Source organism: Elephantulus edwardii, unplaced genomic scaffold, assembly GCF_000299155.1.
Source record: "Elephantulus edwardii isolate Elephantulus edwardi_28Jun2011 unplaced genomic scaffold, EleEdw1.0 scaffold00026, whole genome shotgun sequence".
NCBI lineage: Eukaryota > Metazoa > Chordata > Mammalia > Macroscelidea > Macroscelididae > Elephantulus > Elephantulus edwardii.
Genome location: NW_006399776.1, coordinates 7,279,528 through 7,298,867, shown reverse-complemented (window position 1 = coordinate 7,298,867; position 19,340 = coordinate 7,279,528). Strand labels below are relative to the sequence as shown.

Here is a 19,340-nt window from a genome sequence, read left to right as displayed (position 1 = left end):
ACATATTAATCAATGATAATTCTATTAAACAAAGTCTATGAATGAAGAAACAATGTGATTTATATAACTTCACTCAAAAAAATTAATATATAAGTTGGGTGAAGGGAAAGATAATATATAACAAGAAATTAATTAGACATTACATTACATTAATAGTAATTAGTGTTGCAAATAAAATGTTAGTGAATGATCCAATGAAATTATAATTACAGTGTTATAAAAGAAAATGTATATGAATGAAAAACAAGTATGATTTTTTTTAAACTCTCACTCAAATAAAGAGGAAAAAAATGGAATTTACTGTAAAAATTATCCCATAGAGCTATATATAAAAATATCTATTGAGGCATTGTTTATAACAACACTTCTAAAACTCTGTGGTCTGAGGCCCCCATAACACTTAATGTTATTAAGGACCCCAAAGAACTTTTTTTTTCTTTTCTTTTTTTTTTCCCAAAGAACTTTTGTTTATGTGAGTTATATAAGTATTCTCTCTGTACTAGGTATTTAAATTGAAACATACCTAGTTACATACTCATTTTCAAATAACAGTAAATCCATTACATATTAACGTAAATAACATTTTTCATGAAAAACAACTATTTTCCAGACAAAGTAAATTTACTAAGAACAAAATTGTTTCACATATTTCACAAGTGTCTTAAATGCATTGTTGTTGTTATTATGTGCTATCAAGTCGCTTGCGACTCATAGCGACCCTATGTACAACAGCCCTAAACCCTGCTCTGTCCTGTGCCAACCGCACTGCCTCTGACACACCCATCCCAATTACCCCAGTCACTGAATCAATCTACCTCATAGAGGGCCTTCCCCTTCTGCGCCGTCCCTCCACCCTCCCAAGCATGATATATCCCTCTCCAAGGACCTGTCCCTCCTTACATGTCCAGAGTATGTCAGACGAAGCCCCAGAATCCTTGCCTCCAAGGAGCAGCCTGGTTTAACCCTCTCCGGGATGAATCTTTTTGTTTCCATGGTACCCTCAACACTCTTCTCCAGCACGACAGCTCAAAGGCATCAATTCTCCTTCTATCCTCCCTAGTCATTGTCCAACTCTCTGATGCATAATAAGTGATTGCAAAGACTACGGCTTGTATCAGATGCACCTTAGTCTCCAGAGAGACACCATTGCTCTTCAGTACTTAGGAGAGGTCCCTAACAGCAGACTTTCCCATCACAATACATTTTTTTATTTCCTGGCTACTGGTGCCAAGAGTGTTGACCATGGAGTCAAGCAGACTAAAGTTGTTAACAATCTCAATCTCTTCACTATCCATCCTGATGCTGCCAATTGGTCCAGTGGTGAGAATCTTTGTCTTATTGACATTGAGCCTCAATCCATACTGAAGGCTGCAGTCCTTGACCTTCTGCAGCAAGCGTATCAGGTCCTCCTCAGTTTCAGGAAGCAGGGTTGTGTCATCTGCATAACGCACATTGTTGATAGATCTTCCACCAATCTTGACCCCACATTTCTCCTCATAGAGCCCAGCCTCTCAGATAATCTGTTCTGCATACTGGTTGAAAAGGTATTATTTAGCATTTTTTGTAATCTCTTTAATACCTTAATAGAAGACAACTAGATTCTCATGTCTGCTTCTAAATCTGCTGTAATAGCACATACCATATAGTCTCTGGAAAATTTCACTCTACATAAGAACAAAAAAGGCAGAGACTGCTTCAGGGTAATTATGAAAATAGTTTTGGCCTTATGGATCCCCCCAGAAGTATATCTGGACCCTTCAGAGGTCCCTACATCACACTTTGATAATCTCTGGTTGGAAAAATTAAACTATGCTCTAGTAGAACATTATTTAAATTGTGAGAAACTGTACAGCCTTTAAAAATTATGATTCTAGTAAAGCTGATTTTATTAACATAGAAGAATGTCTACAAAAAGAATATATGATATCCCATTTTTGTTTTAGTCAAAATATACAGCATATACATAGAGATACATCTGGAAGGATGTACCAAGTTTTCAATTATAGGTTAATGCGAGCTAATATGACAGATCTCAAGTTTTTTCTTTCATCTTCTGTGTATTTTAACACATACATAGGTGCTCAAATCAGAAAACACACCACTCAATAACTTTCACACTATGAAAGTTTAGGAATTAAAAATTAATTCATTGTGATTTGTAAACCTTCACTTAAATTAAGAAAAGGGAGGGGGGTGCGTATAAATTGGATGAAGGGAAAGAGAATCAGGGATTCTCAACCAAAGTGGTTTTGCTCCATCAGAATCATTTAGCAAAATCTGGAAGCGTTTTTTGGATGTCACAACCAGGGTGTCTTCCTGACATCTAATGGTTAGAGGTCTGGAGTGCTGCTGGGCATTGTACAATGCATAGGGCTGCACCCTCAACAAAGAACTGGCTGGCCTAAAATATCAATAAAACTGTGATTGAGAAATCCTGACTTAGAAAGTAAAAGTCTTTGCTGTGTTCTTCCTCCTCAGCCCCCGCCCCTTCTCATTTATCTCTCTCTTGGATAAATTCACTATCGGGCTTTTTCAGAGGAAATGTAATGTTCTTGTAGTCCTCCATTGCAAAACTGTAGATACAAACCAAAGACAGATTTAGGGAGCTGAGGCAAGGGCAACTCATTAATAGTACAGGGGAATATTATTAAAAAACTGAAAATACAGATTTTTATTTTTACCGGAGAAAGGTTCAGAATCTTTTCCTTAATGTGAATGCTTATTTCTCTGTACTCTCAAGATAGAACACTAAATTAATAGACTATAATTTATACTATTTAGGAGAACATCCATTCACAGCTTTTGAGATGATCTCCTTATTTACAAATTGTTTTCCTGAGGCTGTTCCTCCAAGCGGCCAGGCAGTAGTGTCACTCTTGTTTTCTCGTACTGTAAGCAAGCAGAAAGAACGCCCATTACATTTCATTACCTTAGCTTCTCATGTTGAGCCAGGATTGCAAATCCAGGTGAAGAAGTCAGTGTGTTTTCTTTGGCCATTTGTTAACTTGGCATGGCATTTTCTGTAATTGTTTACTTACTCTTGACCAAAATCTTAACCAAGTGCCAGTTTTTTGTTATGAGGTATGTTTTATTTTTCTTCCAACTAATAACCAAAAAGAATGGATTTCCATATTTAATGGGAAAGAATGGCTCACTGTTAAGCTCGATGTAAGTTATCTGTGTTGCTTCTGCCTATTGACTGTTTCCTAATTGGTTTTGTTTGCTTGTTTTTAGAGAAGCTTCTGATAATCTTGCAGTGCAAAATCTGAAGGGGTCATTTTCTAATGCTTCAGGTATAATTACTAATTATAATCTTGACATAATGATGTCTGTTTGTCACTTATGTATGTTTGTTCTCAGCACTTAACAACTGTGGCTAACTCCTTGTTATATCAGAAATGTTTTAAAGTCACAATAATATTTATCTAATAAATTATCTCAAATTAAATTTACCATTATGTTTTGAAACCCACATGCAAGAAAATGATGAAAAGACTGGGAGTTACATTAATCCTTTTGATCTCTATTATAGTCTTTTTTTACCAGTGGTTTATAATCTCCCTCTCTTTTATTGTATAAAGTAAAAGCAATTTTGCTAGACATTATCCAATACAGAATATGGGGGGGAAAGTGTTTTAAAAGATAACACTTGGAGAAAGATACGTCTATACAATGTCTTTATGAAAACAGTAAAATAAATTGTGATGTTAATGCTTTTCATATCTTCACCTCTTCCAACCTTTGGGGGGGGCGGGGAGGAGGTGGTGGAAGTGTCCCAAATACACATGAAGACGTATTTGATTTTTACAACTAACATAACTGGGTCTTGTGGGTTCAATTCTGTTAGCATTGACTTTGTTCTATCATCATATTTTAAATGCTTTGAAGAAGCTTTCAAAAATACTAGCCAGATAACAAAAGTTTTCTTTTTTTCTTTGGTTCATGAGGCTTCAGTGATTAATATTACCTCCCTCCACCTTGATGGTCCCCCATTCTTACTTGAGGATAAAGGCTGGAAATCTTGACAGAACATCACAATACCTGGGTTTAGGGTTCTGGGTTCCTCCTGGGTCAGAGAGATAGAAAAAAAACAAACAAAACCAGATGCTTTCTAGCTTTGGAATCATGGCAGGATGGGTTCTATCTAATAAACTCCACCATCTCTGTGGTGTGTATAGAAAAGGGACCAGAAAGGCCATACACTTAGAAGCTCTATGTCTGTTTCAGGTTTGTTTGAGATCCACGGAACAACAGTTATTCCCAATGTGAGTGTGATTGCACCAGAGAAGCTGTCAGCCAGCACTAGGAGGCGCTATGAAACCCAGGTACTCTGGCCAGGGCTCCTTGGTTTCCTAATGAGGGCTGCAGAGGAAAGAGTAAATAGGGAAGAAAATAAGAAACACAAACTTTCCTGGAAATTATTTCCCCCCACTCCCCTCACTTGGTGACTTCTTAAATTTTCATCAACACAAAGCATCTCTCTGGTGCCAAGATTCTGTCCCATCCCTCTTCTAGAGGCATCAGTGTGTACTGCACGCACCAGAAGCAGCTATTTGTCAGACTGCCCTGTTTGGTCACAAAAAGTTTTCAGGCTGGCTCTAAAGGCAGATTAAGGGTTGATTTGTTTTAAATAACAAAGCAGAAGAAACCTACCATAAAGACTTGAGGCAAGTTTCTCACACAGTATTAGTATCTGCTTCAGTGCCTGATGCTCTTGCTGAGTGCTAGGTAAAACAGCCCCAGCCCTTGACGAGCTCCTGACCTTAGAAGTATATGTATTATATAGAGAATAATCAATAGCATGCCGAATTAAGTATATTGAGTGTTAGACTGTGCGATGGAAAAGACTGGGATGTGTGTTCATATGGATAATCTAGAAAAGTGATCCCTGAAGGATTTAAATGGGTAAGAAAGATAGATGAGGGTAGTGCAAACAGGAGGGAGGAGGAGAAAAGGTGCTGCAGACCGCTAATCAGCACAGGCTGGACACGGGCCAATCGTACCAAGGGGTGCTATGTCTAAGAGAACAGACTTTATCCAGAAATCCAGGTTAGATGGAAACACAAAACATCAGTACCTAATTTTTTTAGGCTGTCTAACCCATTTTCTGTGTCCTCCTTCAGCTTCTATAACCTATTTCACTTCTGTGTTCTAATTTAGTACAATCTCCCTGCTTCCAAACACACTTTCAGTGCACCAAGCCTTTAGTAGGTTTTGTTTCAAATATATAAAGAAGCAAGCAACAAAAAGGTTAGTACACATGATCAACCCAAAAACTTCAGTCTCCTAACTGTGGAATCAGAACCATATCATAGCAAAACCTCCTTTGGGTTTTCAAGGCTGTAAATCACAGAGATTGCCAATCTTTCTCCCAAGGAGCTGCTGGTTGATTTGAACTGCCAGAGCAGTGTAGCCTTTGGGCACAGCTCTCTACGGACCATGCCACCTGAGCTCCCTACATCACCAAAGAACAAGACAGATTAGAAAATCATATTTCCCCTCAGATCATAATGAGCTAGACATCCTTTTTTCTGAGGCAGATCAAGAGCCAATCTTTAGATAATATGTAGAATCTCTTTTAAGTTCCTGGGTTGCCACCCTGTGATTGCTTCCTGCAACGTATGATGGCAAGAAAGATGGCTTGGTTTGGCATGTTCTGAATTCTGTTTTCCTTTTATTAGGTACAAACTCGACTCCAGACCACCCTTGCCAACTTACATCAGAAAAGCAGCGAAATTGAAATTTTGGCTGTAAGTTGTTTCCTTTGATGTTCCGAGGACAGCTTCTGTTCTCTCTGCATCTTCCTGAGTTCAAGGCTCTTTTGCTCAGTGTCGGCAGTATTTTGGTTTCAGCCATGTCACTATTCTGAGCTACCTGCAATGTAAACCTGTAAACTTGGGAAAAGTTGAAGAGCTTTTGTTTTTGTTTCTCCTACTTTCTTTCTCAGGAAGATGGGGTTAAGAGAGGAGAGAAGAAAAAGAAAATTCCTTTTTCTCAATGCTTCTTAACCAAGCCTAAATTCATACAGCAGTGTCAAACCTCTGAGGTTCAGTATGTGGTGACAGTGACAGCAGTTTCCATCAGTTACCAGTTCACCAATGCTGAGATCTTATTGTATCAAGGATTCATTGTTTGTTGTATAGCACATTGGCTTCCCAGGCTCTGCCTGACATACTGTTCCATCCAAAATGATAACATAGTCACAATATGTGCAGAGTCCCTGGAGTTCTTTGATAAGTGATGTGCATTATCTGTGTTGACAGGTGGATCTACCCAAAGACACAATCTTACAGTTTTTATCATTGGAGGTAAGACTGACACTTATACACTGTAGCCTGTAAGATCCCAAGTATCTGCTGCCAATTTGCTTAAGAAAATTGAAAAGGGAACTGATTTTTCTTGGTTAATAGTGTTTTGCTGGAAGTCTCAAGAATTTAGTTACATTGTCATCATTCCTTTTATGTAAGACATCATCACTAAATTGTGGAGGCAGGGCAGGTAGGGGAGATCATACTTTTCACTTTTTTTTCATTTCAGAGCCCCTTTCTTATTTAACAAATTCATAGTGCTTTTTAAATATATGTATCAGATTCTGCAAAGCAATTATAAATACGAATCCATTTAATTATCATAATTCCTAGAGGCTAATGTTATTAATAGGTTCTGTTTTATGGACAAGACAATGGAAGCAGAGATTAAATATTTCACAAATCTCACCCAGCTAAAAACAGAGCCAGGATTCCAACCTAGGCAGACTGATGAAATCTGGGTTCTTAGCCATTTTACTATGCTGCCTCTAAGCATTCCAGTTGGAATGTTAGAATGAATAACTATAGAGAAGAGCCTTTTGTTAAAATTAAGGGTTTTTTTTAACCCCAAGGCTACAAAGGCTTATCATCAAATAGCCTAATAAGAACATTCAGAAATTTGAAAGTCCCCTTTGTTGTTAAGAATGCTTAACTAGAATTGTAGCTACAACTACAGCGCAGTCTTTGCAACATGCCATATCAAAGAACATTCTTCTTGTCTATCCTGCAGTTACTCCCAGATTAAACTGGGAGGGGGAGGACCTGCCCCAGAACATTTCATAATACATTATCTGTTGTTGATTTACAAATAGGCTTACATGGCTACAGTGGCAATTTGTTGGCTTATGATCCACACAAATGATACACATTAGTGGCAGTATCCCCATTATGCACAAATGAGATAGCAGCAAAAACTGTTCTTAAATTACATTGCACACCAAGGCTGAGATGCCATTAATCAGGCTCTACTAAGGCAGGCTTGTTTGAAAGAAAATGATGCCTCAAAGGAAGCAACCATAGCTGCAGTCTCCCCGCCACTTCTCCTGCTTCCCTAGAACTGATTGCTTCTGATACACTTGATGGGAGAAAGCACTGGCATTTCATTAAAGACCCAGAAATAGTGAGTTCATAAACCCCAGTGCCTTGCTTTTAAGTCCTGTTTCTTTTTTCCTAGTGGGATGCTGATGAACAGGCATTTAACACAACTGTGAAACAGCTGCTGTCACACCTGCCAAAGCAGAGATACCTCAAATTAGTCTGTGATGAAATTTATAACATCAAAGTAGAAAAAAAGTAAGTTATCACTTGGGAGTAGCTTTCACATGGGTTGGAAATCCTGGTGGCATAGGGTTAAAGCACTTAATTGCTAACTGAGAAGTTCGCAGTTAAACCCATTGGCTGCTCTTCTGGGGGAAGACATGACACATGACAATCTGCTTGTGGAAAGATTTACAGCTTTGGAAATCCTATGAAGTTTCTCCTCTGTCCTATAGGGTTGTCTAAGTTCCAACTGACAGCAATGGTTTTGATTTTTGAGTCATGTGGGATAGAACTCAAGCCAGGCCTGTGACAGCATCTTGTTTTGGTTTATTTATCAGAGGCCCACCTTCTATCTAGTTTCCACTTAAGTTCCTACAGTTAAGTGGGATGTAATCAGTGTTCCAAAAAGTTTAGCTAACTGTTCTTCACAAATGGCTGTCCTTGTAATTTACTTTTTCTTTTCTTTTCCAGAGTGTCTGTGCTATTCCTGTATAGCTACAGAGATGACTACTACAGAATCTTATTTTAGCCCTAAAACATTGCCGTTGCATTATTTCAGACAGGGGCCTTTACCATGGAATGTTATACATTCATTATTTTAAATTAACTTTGAATTCTAAGAAGCTGTCCTACAAAGTTGAACTTTGTCGGTTTTTCATGTGTAATTTATCTTTTTGAATAAATGCTTTTGTATACCTTCTGCTTTTTAATTGCAGATCTCTTAACACTGAAAGTTCTTCGAGCCTGAACACAAGTCTTGTTCTTCCCAGAGTCCTAATGATTTGGACATATAAAAATGTCCAAACTAAAAGGCATAAGGAAACAAAAAAATCATCAAAACCTTCATTTGTAATGTTTTTTTTGTTTTGTTTTGTTTTTGGTTTGGTTGTGTTTTTTTTTAATTATCCTAAGGAAAGGTGCCCTGGAAGCACGACAGCTAAGTATTCAAAATGCTGATCTGGTGATCTGCTCCCTTTAAAGACTATTGTTTTATGCCATGGCATCAGAACCAGCTCACAGCTGATTCTCCAGAGGGTTTTCAGAAACTGTAAGTCACAGTGGAGGAGACTGCCCATCTTTCTCCCACAAAGCAGGTGGGTTCAGTCCATCTGCTTTCTTTCAGTTGGCCATACAATCCTTAGTACCAGGCCACCAAAGCTCCTCCTTAGAGATCACAGTCTAGGAAACCCCTATGGGCACAGTCCTACTGTCCCAGTCAGAGTAAAAAATCAGCTCAGCCACAACTAACAGTACAAACTCTAAATATATTAAGCAGAGCTTTCATGTAACTCACTTTCATGAAAACTCACTCTTGCTAATGGAATCCAATTACACAAACCATGAAATAACATATTTTGGAAAACTGATAGCTCCCAGTTCCAACAACCTGAAAGCCAAGGCCAAGCCCATCATCATTATTCTTATCATTCCAGAGTCAGTAGTTACTTCCAGAAACTATTAAAATGGGGTAGGAAAAGAAATCAAAAAGGAACAATTGGTGCTGATAAACAGATATGTTTAATGATACATTGCTCTTCACACAGATGTCTGCAGAGACTTTGTTTTATTCTAAAACAGCATTCAGTAAAAACCAGTCAAGTCAGAGGTCTAGCATAAACTGGCTTCTTACTGCAACTACCCTGTAAACACTGAACCCCTTCTTCTGCCCTTCTTCCCTCCAAAATAAGCAAGTATCTTAAGAAAATAGCCACCACTGGGGAGCCAAAAGCCTAGCTTAGTGGACAAAAGTAAAAAAATCCAGCAATTCAGTGGCTAGGTGGTGACGGTAGAAGTACGGCACCCTTCACTGTGCTGCTTTGCTCTTCTTACTCTTACTCTTTTTGTCCCTCTTCTTCAGACCATCCATGTTAGCTCTGAGTAAGTTAGAGTAAGCCTGTGGAGAGAAAGCATGATCTGATCAGGAGTCGTCACACATCAGTGGAGCAGCCGATTCACTTCCCTAGTAAACTCTGTTGCTGCTGCTGTTAGTTGCCCTTTTGAGTCAATGTCTCATGGCAACAGAGGTTCAACAGCACATGGTCCTGTGCCATCTTCATGATCACAGACATATTCAAGACCGTTCGTTGAGACCACCAAGTATCCAAGTGCCTTCCAACACAGGAAGCTCCTCTTCCAGCGCTATACTGGACACTGCAATGTTTAGCTGTGATTCACAGACTTTTTGGTGACCAATTTTCAGAAATAGTATTGCTCTTTTCCTATTTCATCTTAGTTCAGAAACTGCACTGAAACAGGTCTACCATATATGACCTCTGGAAATACCCCTTTCTGTTAGTATTTGAAATACTGCTGGCATAGCTTCCAGGATCCCACAGGCCATCACAGTACCACAAACTGCCAGATGGGTGGTCAATGTGGCCGCAATCAGAAGGTCTACCTGATAACAATATACCATTAGACGCTACATTTTAAGGAAAATCATGTGAGAGGAAGTCACTCTTTCACATTATAACAGCCTTGGCAACACTACATGAATTGTGTTTTAACATTTTTTTTAAGAGGGGAGACTATAGGCGACGTTTTATTCAACTATATACTATGCACAGAGTATATCCATATCCTAGAGTAATAAAATCTAACTTGAAAACAGTATTTGTGCTGAAAGTGGAACTCATGTCCTGGCAACTTCTTGCTTGGTATAAAAGTTATCAAGGAAGAACTGTGAATGCAAATAGCCATAACCTAGCACGGTCAATACTGTGCCTATGCTTGCCCTGAGAAGGCAGACATAGAGAAGACCAGAAACTCACCATCTGGAACTTATTCACTTCTTTGGAGCTTACCTGAAAAACAAGAAAAATCACTTGTTATCCCTTTAAGAACTCTCTGCTCCACCCTAGATAATATCTCAAAAGCCAAATAAAATACATGTTCCCAATTTCAGGAGTGTGAGGAACAAGCAAATAGGCTCTCTGGCCTTTTCCTATACAAGACTGCAAAGAGGCAAAGTGGGCATCTAACGGAGCCATGCTGCTCTTCAGATGTTGAAATCCCTTATACATTTGGTAATGAGCTTTCTCCTTCGGTTCTGAGTGATGTCAGACTTAACATTTTTTCATCAAAATTAAAACATTTAAATTATCCTCTCCTCATCTTAAACTTACCCTCTGCTTATTTAGGTCCATCTAAGCAAAAAAACAGGCTTCCACAAAAACAAATTCTACCTCTGAAGAAGATTCCTTTACTATTTCATGATACTAAATTTAGATAGGAGAATTGATGCTTTTGAGCTTTGGTGTTGGAGAAGAGTCCTGAGGGTGCCATGGACTGCTAAGAAAGCAAACAGATTTATCCTGGAGAGGTTTAAACCAGGCTGCTCCTTGGAGGCAAGGATTCTGAAGCTTCATCTGACATACTTTGGTCATGTTGTAAGGAGGGTCCTTGGAGAAGGACATCATGCTTGGGAGGGTGGAGGGCAGGCGCAGGAGGGGAAGGCCCTCTGGGAGATGGATTGATTCAATGACTGGGGCAATCAGGATGAGTGTGTCGGAGACAGTGAGATTGGCACAGGACAGAGCAGAGTTTAGGACTGTTGTACATAGGGTCGCTATGAGTCGCAAGCAACTCGACGGCACATAACAACATCAGCTTGTTTCACCATAAAACTTCTCAAGGTAACTTATAAAGGGAGTTGTTACTGCATGTACCATCGAGTTGGAACCGACTCATAGCTGACTCTCCAGTGGGTTTTCCGAGGCAGTAAGTCACCTGAGAGGAGACTGCCTATCCTCCTGCAGAGCTGCTGGTGGATTTCAACCATGAGCTTTTTGGAACAGGAGTCCAGCTTCTTACCAATGGGCCCCCAGAGCTCCCTCCTTATATATAAAAAGGAGATTTAACTAATTATGATAATTCTAGAATTGGTAATTCTAATAACTAATAATTCTCATGTATATCCTATGTTAATGTAATCAGAGAGTGGTCTGTTTCTGCCCCAGCACAGTAAAGCACTCATTTGGAATCCAGGGAATCTCTTGCTTGCCCATATTCAAACTCCGTATGAAAGTGACAACTAGGGCCTTATATTCTGATCTCTTAGGTACCAAGCCTAACCACACGGCTGGCTACATATTTATTAAAAGCTTAAAAAGCATCATTTAGTAGTAATTAACTGTTACTGGAGGCCCAGCACAGTTCAGGCATAAGGAATATCCATGCCAACTATTCCTTACAGTTATCTTTATTTCCACAAATATTTTATCAGAATTAACAAGTATTTGATAATTGTTTTTTTTAACAGTTTGCTATGCTTTAAAGTTTGTTGTTGTGGTGTGTTTCTGAGTCAGAACCGACCCACAGCTCACCCTCCAGAGGGTTTTCAGGGGCAGTAAATCATACGGGAGGAGACTGTCCGTCCTTGTCCCATGAAGCAGCTGGCAGATTCAAACCACGTGCCTTTGAGATGCTCTAGTTTCTTAACCACTAGGTCACCAGAGCTCAAAACTTTAAAGTTTACACAGCAAGTTAGTTTCCATTCAGTGATCTATACACAAATTGTTATGTGACCTTGATGTCAGCACTCTTCTCATTTCCACCCTGAGTTCCCTATTTGTTGGTTTCCCTGGCTTTCCCCGCCTTCTCATCTTTCTTTTGGGGCAAATGTTGCCCTTTTGGTTTCACAGAGTTCTAAGTTGCTACATTCTTCACAAGTGTAATTTTTTAATCAGTTTAATCAGTGTCATGGCTTAGGACAATTGGACTTAGAGTTCCTCCAGTTCAAACCAGTAAGTCTGATTTTTAATGAATTTGAGTCTGGTCCTATGTTTTCCTCCCATTCTAACACGGGCCATCTTCTGTGTCCCTGGTCAGAAGAGTTAGTAGTGGTAGCCAGGCACTATCCAGTTTCTCTGCTCTCAGGCTAGACAGAGGAGGCTGAGGTTCCTGCCCACTTTTAGACCAATTGCTTCCTTGCTTGAGTCTTCCATTTTCTTCACTCTCCTTTGCTCCAGGTAAAAAAATGATCAACAGCTGTACCTTAGATGGTGCCAAGTTTCTAAGATCCTAGACACTACTCAGCAAACTAGAATACAGAACATTGTCTTTATGTACTATGTTAGGGCAATTAATCTAGATGTCCCCCCAAGACTATGGTCCTATGGCCTCAAGCCCAATAGCTCAGTCCCACCGAGTGTCTGGTTATGTCTAAAGTTTCCATAATTGTGCCCCCTATGTGCCCTACTGCATGTACGGTTGTAGAAAAATCCACAACCACAATATATACACACGCAGTTGTAGTCCCATACTAGTAAGGAGCTACACTACCAACCCAAAGGCATGCAGTTCAAATCCTAACAGCAACAAAGTCCTAAACTGTACATGTAGTTTTCCAACTCCAGCTTACCACGGTGCTGATCTTCCTTTTCCCATCAGTAGCTCTTAGCAGACACTTGTTGTCAGAAGGCTCGAAGTTGTCCACCATACCTTTCCTTGGAATGGGTTTAGTGCGACCGTCATCTGCATTAAGACATCTTGGTGAACACAGCCACAGACGTTGGCAAGCAGATAGAAAGTAACAAAGTAGTAAGGAAATGATGCTAAAGGTTCCCTAATGCACCACTATGGCCCTAGTTGTGTTAACCACACGGTGGGCTATTACTGAGGGTTTGGTCAAACCTGGAGAACTATAAACTAGTTCCAAGACAGGAAGAATGTAGTTTCAACGCAGATTAAATCTCTCTCATCGTGAAAGGGTGTGAGATTTTTGCCAAGAAGAACAACGCTCACGTGCCAGGGGCCCACTGTAACCAGAACTGACCTAGGCAACTAAAGGCAGCCCCTGGGCCCTGAGTTCCCGGGACAGGAGGAGGACCAGAGGGGTAGACGAGGGGACTCGGCCGAGGCGTCGCTCGGCTACCAGGCGCCCTCCCCAGCTTCCCTCCGAGATGAAGGGTGCTTACACTTCTTCAGGGTGATGAACACGCTACCCGACAACCGGCACTTCTGGAAGAGTCTGGTCAGCTCCGTCAGGAACTGCAACACAAGTCCGGCCCCGTTAGGCGACCCCAATACCCTGCCACGCCCCATCGCGGCCCCTCCTGCAAGAGGAAGGAGCCCCGACCCTCATTGTCCGTTGCCGACCGCCCCGGCTACCTGCTCGCTTTCCAGCAGCACCATCCCAGCACCAGCTGCTGCTCTCCGTCAGAATAAGGATCCAGGAAGTCTAGCCAACGTGGGGTGGGACTTCCGCTATTAGATATGAGTCTCCCTTAACCATGCCCCCGTCTCCGCCCCCTCTCGCCCCACCCGCCCCGCGCCTGCGCTCTGTCCCATGAGAGGGAAATGACTGTACAGAAATACAAAAATTAAAAAAAAGTTTAATAACTATATTGTTGCTAGGTCCTATCTGAGCGAGTTTAACTCATAGCGACCTTGTGGCCAACAGATATGTCCTATCCTGAGCCATCCTCACCATCTCTGATACATGAGCCTGTTGCTGCAGTCACCATGTTACTCTTATTGGGGATTTCTTCTTTTTCACTGGCTTTCTACCTTTCCAAGCACGATATCTCCTTCCAAGGAATAGCCTCTCGTACCAATATGTCCAAAGTATGAGAGACGAAGCTTTTCCATCCTTGCTTCCAAGGAGCGCTCTGACTGCACTTTTTCCCAAGACGTATCTGTTCATTCTTTTGAGAGTACGTGGGAGATTCATTGCTCTTCCAACATCACAACTCAAAGGCATCAATTCTTTTTTCTGTCAACCTTATTAACTGTTCAGCTCTCAGATACATAGCATTTGTTTGAAAAGACCATGGCCAGAATCGGGTGCACCTTCAAACTGACATCATTGCTCTTTGAATAGGTCCCTGACAGCGGCCTTGCCCAAAACAATACATCTCCTGACTGCTGGTACCAGAGTGTTGACTGTGGATCCAAGTAAGATAAAATCATTGACAGTCTCAATCCTTTCACAATTATTATATATTTTTTTACTGGCCCAGTGGTAAAGATGTTTGTTTTCTTGTTTTTGAAATGTAGTCCACATTAAAGATGATATAGCCTTTTGTCTTCTGCAACATGCACTTCACTTCAGGTCCTCCCTCACTTTCAGTAAGCAAAATTGTCAAAATTGTGTCATCTGTATAACGTAAATCCTAGATGAATCTTCCTCCAATCCTGATGCCACCTTCTTCAGAGAGTCCAGCTTCTCAAATTATTTGCTCAACATACAGACTGAATAGGTTAAGAGAAAGGATACAATCCAGATGCACACTTTTCCTATGGTTCCTAAAACCATACAAGGGAACTATGTTCCCCTGCTCTGTTCACACAACAGCTTCTTGGCCCAGATATATGTTTTGATGAGCAAAATTTGTATTTGTGTATTTATGTGTATATCCAACTCTATGTTGGACAGCTTACCCAACAGTTCAGTGATTCAATTGCCTCATCATTAAAGTGAAAATAATAAGAGGATCTACAATGTGGTTGTGAAGAATAAATTAGTTCATTTCTAAAACACTATGAGCCATAGCTGGCACATAGAAACTGTACTAGAAATAATTGTTCTTAATAAAAACTACATTGCAAAGTGGACTCGAAGAGGGAAAGGAGGGAGGATATTGTGCAACAATGAATGAATTATTTTTAAAAAAAAAAAAGAAAATGAACTGGGGTGGGAGGAGGGAGAGAAGAGAAGAAAATGTGCAACAATGAATGAATGAAAATCCATTCAAACTTTTCTGTAAACTTTCATCAAAATAACAATTAAGATAAAAAAATTTATTATTTGAAAAAAATAACTCTTGTAGTTGTGTGATAGTTACTGGTTTTTATTAGTATTGTCACCATTATCATAAATTCTGCATAAGGTCCTTTGAGCTCTCCCTCTTCATTCCCAGGTTACTGACTAGATTGAGTGGCCCCAAAGGCTAACCTACAGCTCTAGCAAGGACTGAGTGCAGTCTTGGTTTCATGAAGGAGAGCTCAGAAATTTAAAATCAGTGTATCTGTAGGGCTGTATCCCATCTAGACATTTCAGAGGAGACTGCTTCCTTTCCTCTTTCACAGTTTGTTTGGTTTTGGTTCATTTATTGTTTGGGTTTGTTTGGTGTTTGTTTCTCTTTTACAGGTTTTAGAGGCTCCTCTATTCTTTGTCTGTGTCCCTTTGCTCACATCACTTCAACTTCTTGCCTCACCTGTCACACCTCTTGACAATTGCCTCTGATCCTCATGCCTCCCTTTTATAAGAACTTCCTCAAATAGTTTGGGCATCTTTTTAAAATGGCATCTTGCTTGGGAAGGTGGAGGGTCAGTGAAAGACAGGAAGACCCTCAACAAGATGGATTGACACAGTGACCAAAGGTGGTGAGGAGGGTACAGGGTAGGGCAAGGTTCAGATTCATTGTTCACAGGGTCATTGGAAGTCAGTCATAGTCGACTCAGCAGCACCTAACAACAACATGATTAAACTGGAGTGACCAGAATCACATCTCCATTTCAAGACTATAAATTAAATCACATCTGCAGGTTTTGTTTTTATTTGTTTTGTTTGTTTTTTGGGTTTGGGGTTGGTGGTGTTTTTGTGTTGTTTTGAGTTTGTTTTGTTGTTTTTTGTTGTGCTTTTGGTGTGTGTTTTTTTAAGTTAACATATGATCACATCGCAACATCAAGAAAACAAAAATCCTTACCACTGGACCAATAGGCAACATCACGCTAGGTGGAAAAAAAGATTGCAACTTTTACTGACTTCATCTGCTTTGGCCCACAAGCAATACACTTAGTAATAATCAGGAGAAGCTCCCTCTCACATTCTTTGGGCATGTGGCTAGGAGGGACCAATCCTTGGAGAAGGACATCATTCTTGGAAGGGTGGAGGGACAGTGCAGGAGAAGAAGACACAGATGATATGGATTGACACAGTTCCTGGGGTCATAGGGCTAGATGTGTTAGAGTCAGCAAGACTGACTCAGGAAGGGCAGGCTTAAGAGCTATTGTTGAAGGCGATTAGATGGCACATAACAACAACAATTGCAATAGGAAAGTCTGTAGTCAGGGACTTCTGCAAATTACTGAGGAACAGTAATATGAATTTGAGGACTAAGGTGCACCTGATTCAGGCTATAGTCTTTTTAATCACTTGCTGTGTATCTGAGAACTATACAATAAATAAGAATGACAGAAGAATTGATGACTTTGAGCTGTGGTGCTGGAGAAGACTGCTGAACCAAAATAACAAACAGTAGGCCATCAGAGCTCATTTGTTAGTGGTGCATAATATGCCATTGTGTGAATGTCCCATAGTTGGGCTTTTTTAACCCTGTAACCATTGATGAACACCTGTGTTGTTTCCAACTCATTGTTATTATAAATAATGCTGTAATAAACATGAGTGTATGTATGTTAGTGTTGCCACTCTTATTTCTTTGGGAGCTAGACCTAGTAGTGGACTGTGAGATCAAATGGCATTTCTAGTCCCATTTTTCTAAGGAAGCACCGAACTGCTTTCCATAGTAATTCTGTCATTTTACATTCCCACCAACAGCATATAAGTTCCAATCTCTCCACATTGTAGCAGGTGAAACGTACCACAGCAGCTGTAAAAAGTCAAGAAAAGTAGTTTTACTGAGCACAATGCTTAAAAATGAAAAAGGGGGGGAAATATCTTTTTTAATTAAGCTTTTGTTGTCAGGATGAGATATCTCATTGTATTTGTTTGCATTTCTCTAATAGCTAATGGAGGGAGCTCAGATGGCCTAGTGATAAGGAGTGGCATTGCCAACCCAAGGTGCACAGAATCCACCCTGCTCGTCAGGAGAAATCTGTACAATCAACAGCCTCTGAAAACTCACTGGAGAGTCAGTTACGAGTTGGTTTCAACTCAACAGCAATAAGGTTTTCATGAATAACTGCTGATTTTTATTCCTTCTTCATGTATTTGCTGGCCTTCTTTGATGAAGTGTCTATTCATATTCTCTATCCATTTTGTAATTGGTTCATTCTCTAGTTGACGTGTGGAGTTTACTATAAACTTTAGAAATGTATGTCTATAAATGTATTGTTAAAGAGACTGTATTTTCCACATTTAGTAGCTTTCATATCTTTGTCAGAGATCACTCATCCATAGGTGAATGAATTTATTTCTAGGTTCTCAATTCTATTCCATTGGCCTATGTACCAGTCACTAGACCAGTCAGTACCAAGCTGTTTTGTGACGGTACAATAGGTTTTTACATGAGGAAGTGAAGTGTAAGGCCTCCTACTTTGTTTTTCTCCTTCAAGATCACTTTGCTTTTTGGAATCTCTTTATTTTCCATAGGAAGTCGGTGATTACTTTTTTCCATCTTTTTGAAAAATTACAGGAACTGGCTAAGAATTCTATAATAGTTATAGGCTGCTTATGATAGTATTGTCATTTCCACAAGTTGGTATGTTTTTCCATTTATTTAAGTCTTGGTGTCTCTTTTGGGAATGGGAACAAGAATCATTTATGGGTGGAACCCCACTTACTTGCGCTCATGCAAAACCTATACTTAAACCAAGAAGCTGTTGTCAAAACAGAGCAAGGGATAGTGTGTGGTTTAAAAATCAAAAAAGGGGTGTTTGTCAGTGTGTATCCTTATATATTCAATCTCTATGCTGAGCAAATCTTTTGAGAAGCTGCACTATACAAAGAAGAATGTACATTAGAATTGGAGGAAGAGTCATCAACAACCTATGGTACACAGATTACACGACCTGACTTAGCAAAAGTGAAGAGGGCTTGCAATACTTGCTGCAAAAAGTCAAAGATTCCAGTCTACAATGTGGATTACATCCCAACATCAAGAAAACAAAGGTTTTTACCACTGGACAAGTGGACAATATCATGGTAGATGAAGAAAAAGATTGAAGTTGTCAATAATTTCATCTTACTTGAATCCACAATCAGCATTCTTGGTATCAGCAGGCAAGAGATCAGGAGACACAATGCTTTGGGCAAGTCAGCTGTCAGGGAGCTCTCCAAAATACTGAAAAGCAATGATGTCAGTGTGAAGTCTAAGGGGCGCCTGATAAAAGCCATGATATTTTCTATCACCTGCTATGCATCTGAGAGCTGGACAGTGAATAAGGGTGACAGAAGAAGGACCAGTGCCTTTGAGTTTGGGTTTTGGAGAAGAGTACTGAGTGTCCAAGAACTGCCAAAAGAATAAATAAGTAGGTCTTGGAGAAAGTGTAACCAGAGTGCTACCAGGAGGCAAGGATGATGAAGCTTCATCTCCCATACTTTGGACATGTTATTAGGAGAAACTATTCCTCTAAAAGTGACATCATGCTTGGAAAAGAGGAAAAGAAACTCGATGAAATGGATTAACACAGTGGTTTCAGTAACAGGGCCAAGTGTACCAGAGATGAGAAGGATGGCATGTGATAGGACAGGGCTCAAGTCTGTTGTTCATAGGATTACTATGAGTTATACTCAACTGAATGACATTTAATAGCAATGAAAAACTAGTTTCACAAACCACTGAAGAGTGTGCACAAGACATTACATAGATTTCCATTGGAGACACAAACCAGTCTTTTTTGTGCATATTTCAAACGTACTTATTTCTCTCTGTTCTTCAATTTCTTCATCTAAAAATAATTGAGGGTATCGTAAAAGTATATACCTCTCTATGCTATGAGAGGATAAACTCATTAACACCTGCATAATTACTCCCAGGGACTTGGATCAGATTGGTTGTTCCTTTTCCTCCTTGCCAGGGCAAATTCCGTCCATAGAAATGGATCTTGAGGACAACAGTAGGGATTTGTATCTTCCTTGGCAGT

General features: G+C 40.0%; 2 protein-coding genes across 2 annotated transcripts in view; one reads left to right on the top strand and one right to left on the bottom strand.

The window, feature by feature from the left end:
• Window positions 1-8,097, top strand: part of EIF2AK4 (eukaryotic translation initiation factor 2 alpha kinase 4) — a 124,610-nt gene extending 116,513 nt beyond the window's left edge. The window contains exons 34-39 of the mRNA XM_006883027.1: window positions 3,235-3,293; window positions 4,228-4,325; window positions 5,682-5,750; window positions 6,264-6,308; window positions 7,483-7,601; window positions 8,040-8,097. Of these exons, the coding sequence (XP_006883089.1) occupies window positions 3,235-3,293; window positions 4,228-4,325; window positions 5,682-5,750; window positions 6,264-6,308; window positions 7,483-7,601; window positions 8,040-8,097 (448 nt within the window). The remainder of the gene's footprint in view (window positions 1-3,234; window positions 3,294-4,227; window positions 4,326-5,681; window positions 5,751-6,263; window positions 6,309-7,482; window positions 7,602-8,039) is intronic.
• A 1,275-nt stretch (window positions 8,098-9,372) lies between these two features.
• SRP14 (signal recognition particle 14kDa (homologous Alu RNA binding protein)) lies at window positions 9,373-13,703 on the bottom strand. The gene is made up of 5 exons (XM_006883026.1): window positions 13,680-13,703; window positions 13,487-13,559; window positions 12,931-13,043; window positions 10,340-10,372; window positions 9,373-9,462 (listed from the first exon to the last, which is right to left on the bottom strand). Exons 1-5 carry the CDS (start codon window positions 13,701-13,703, stop codon window positions 9,373-9,375), a joined length of 333 nt encoding a protein of 110 aa, XP_006883088.1.
• Window positions 13,704-19,340: the final 5,637 nt, after the last annotated feature.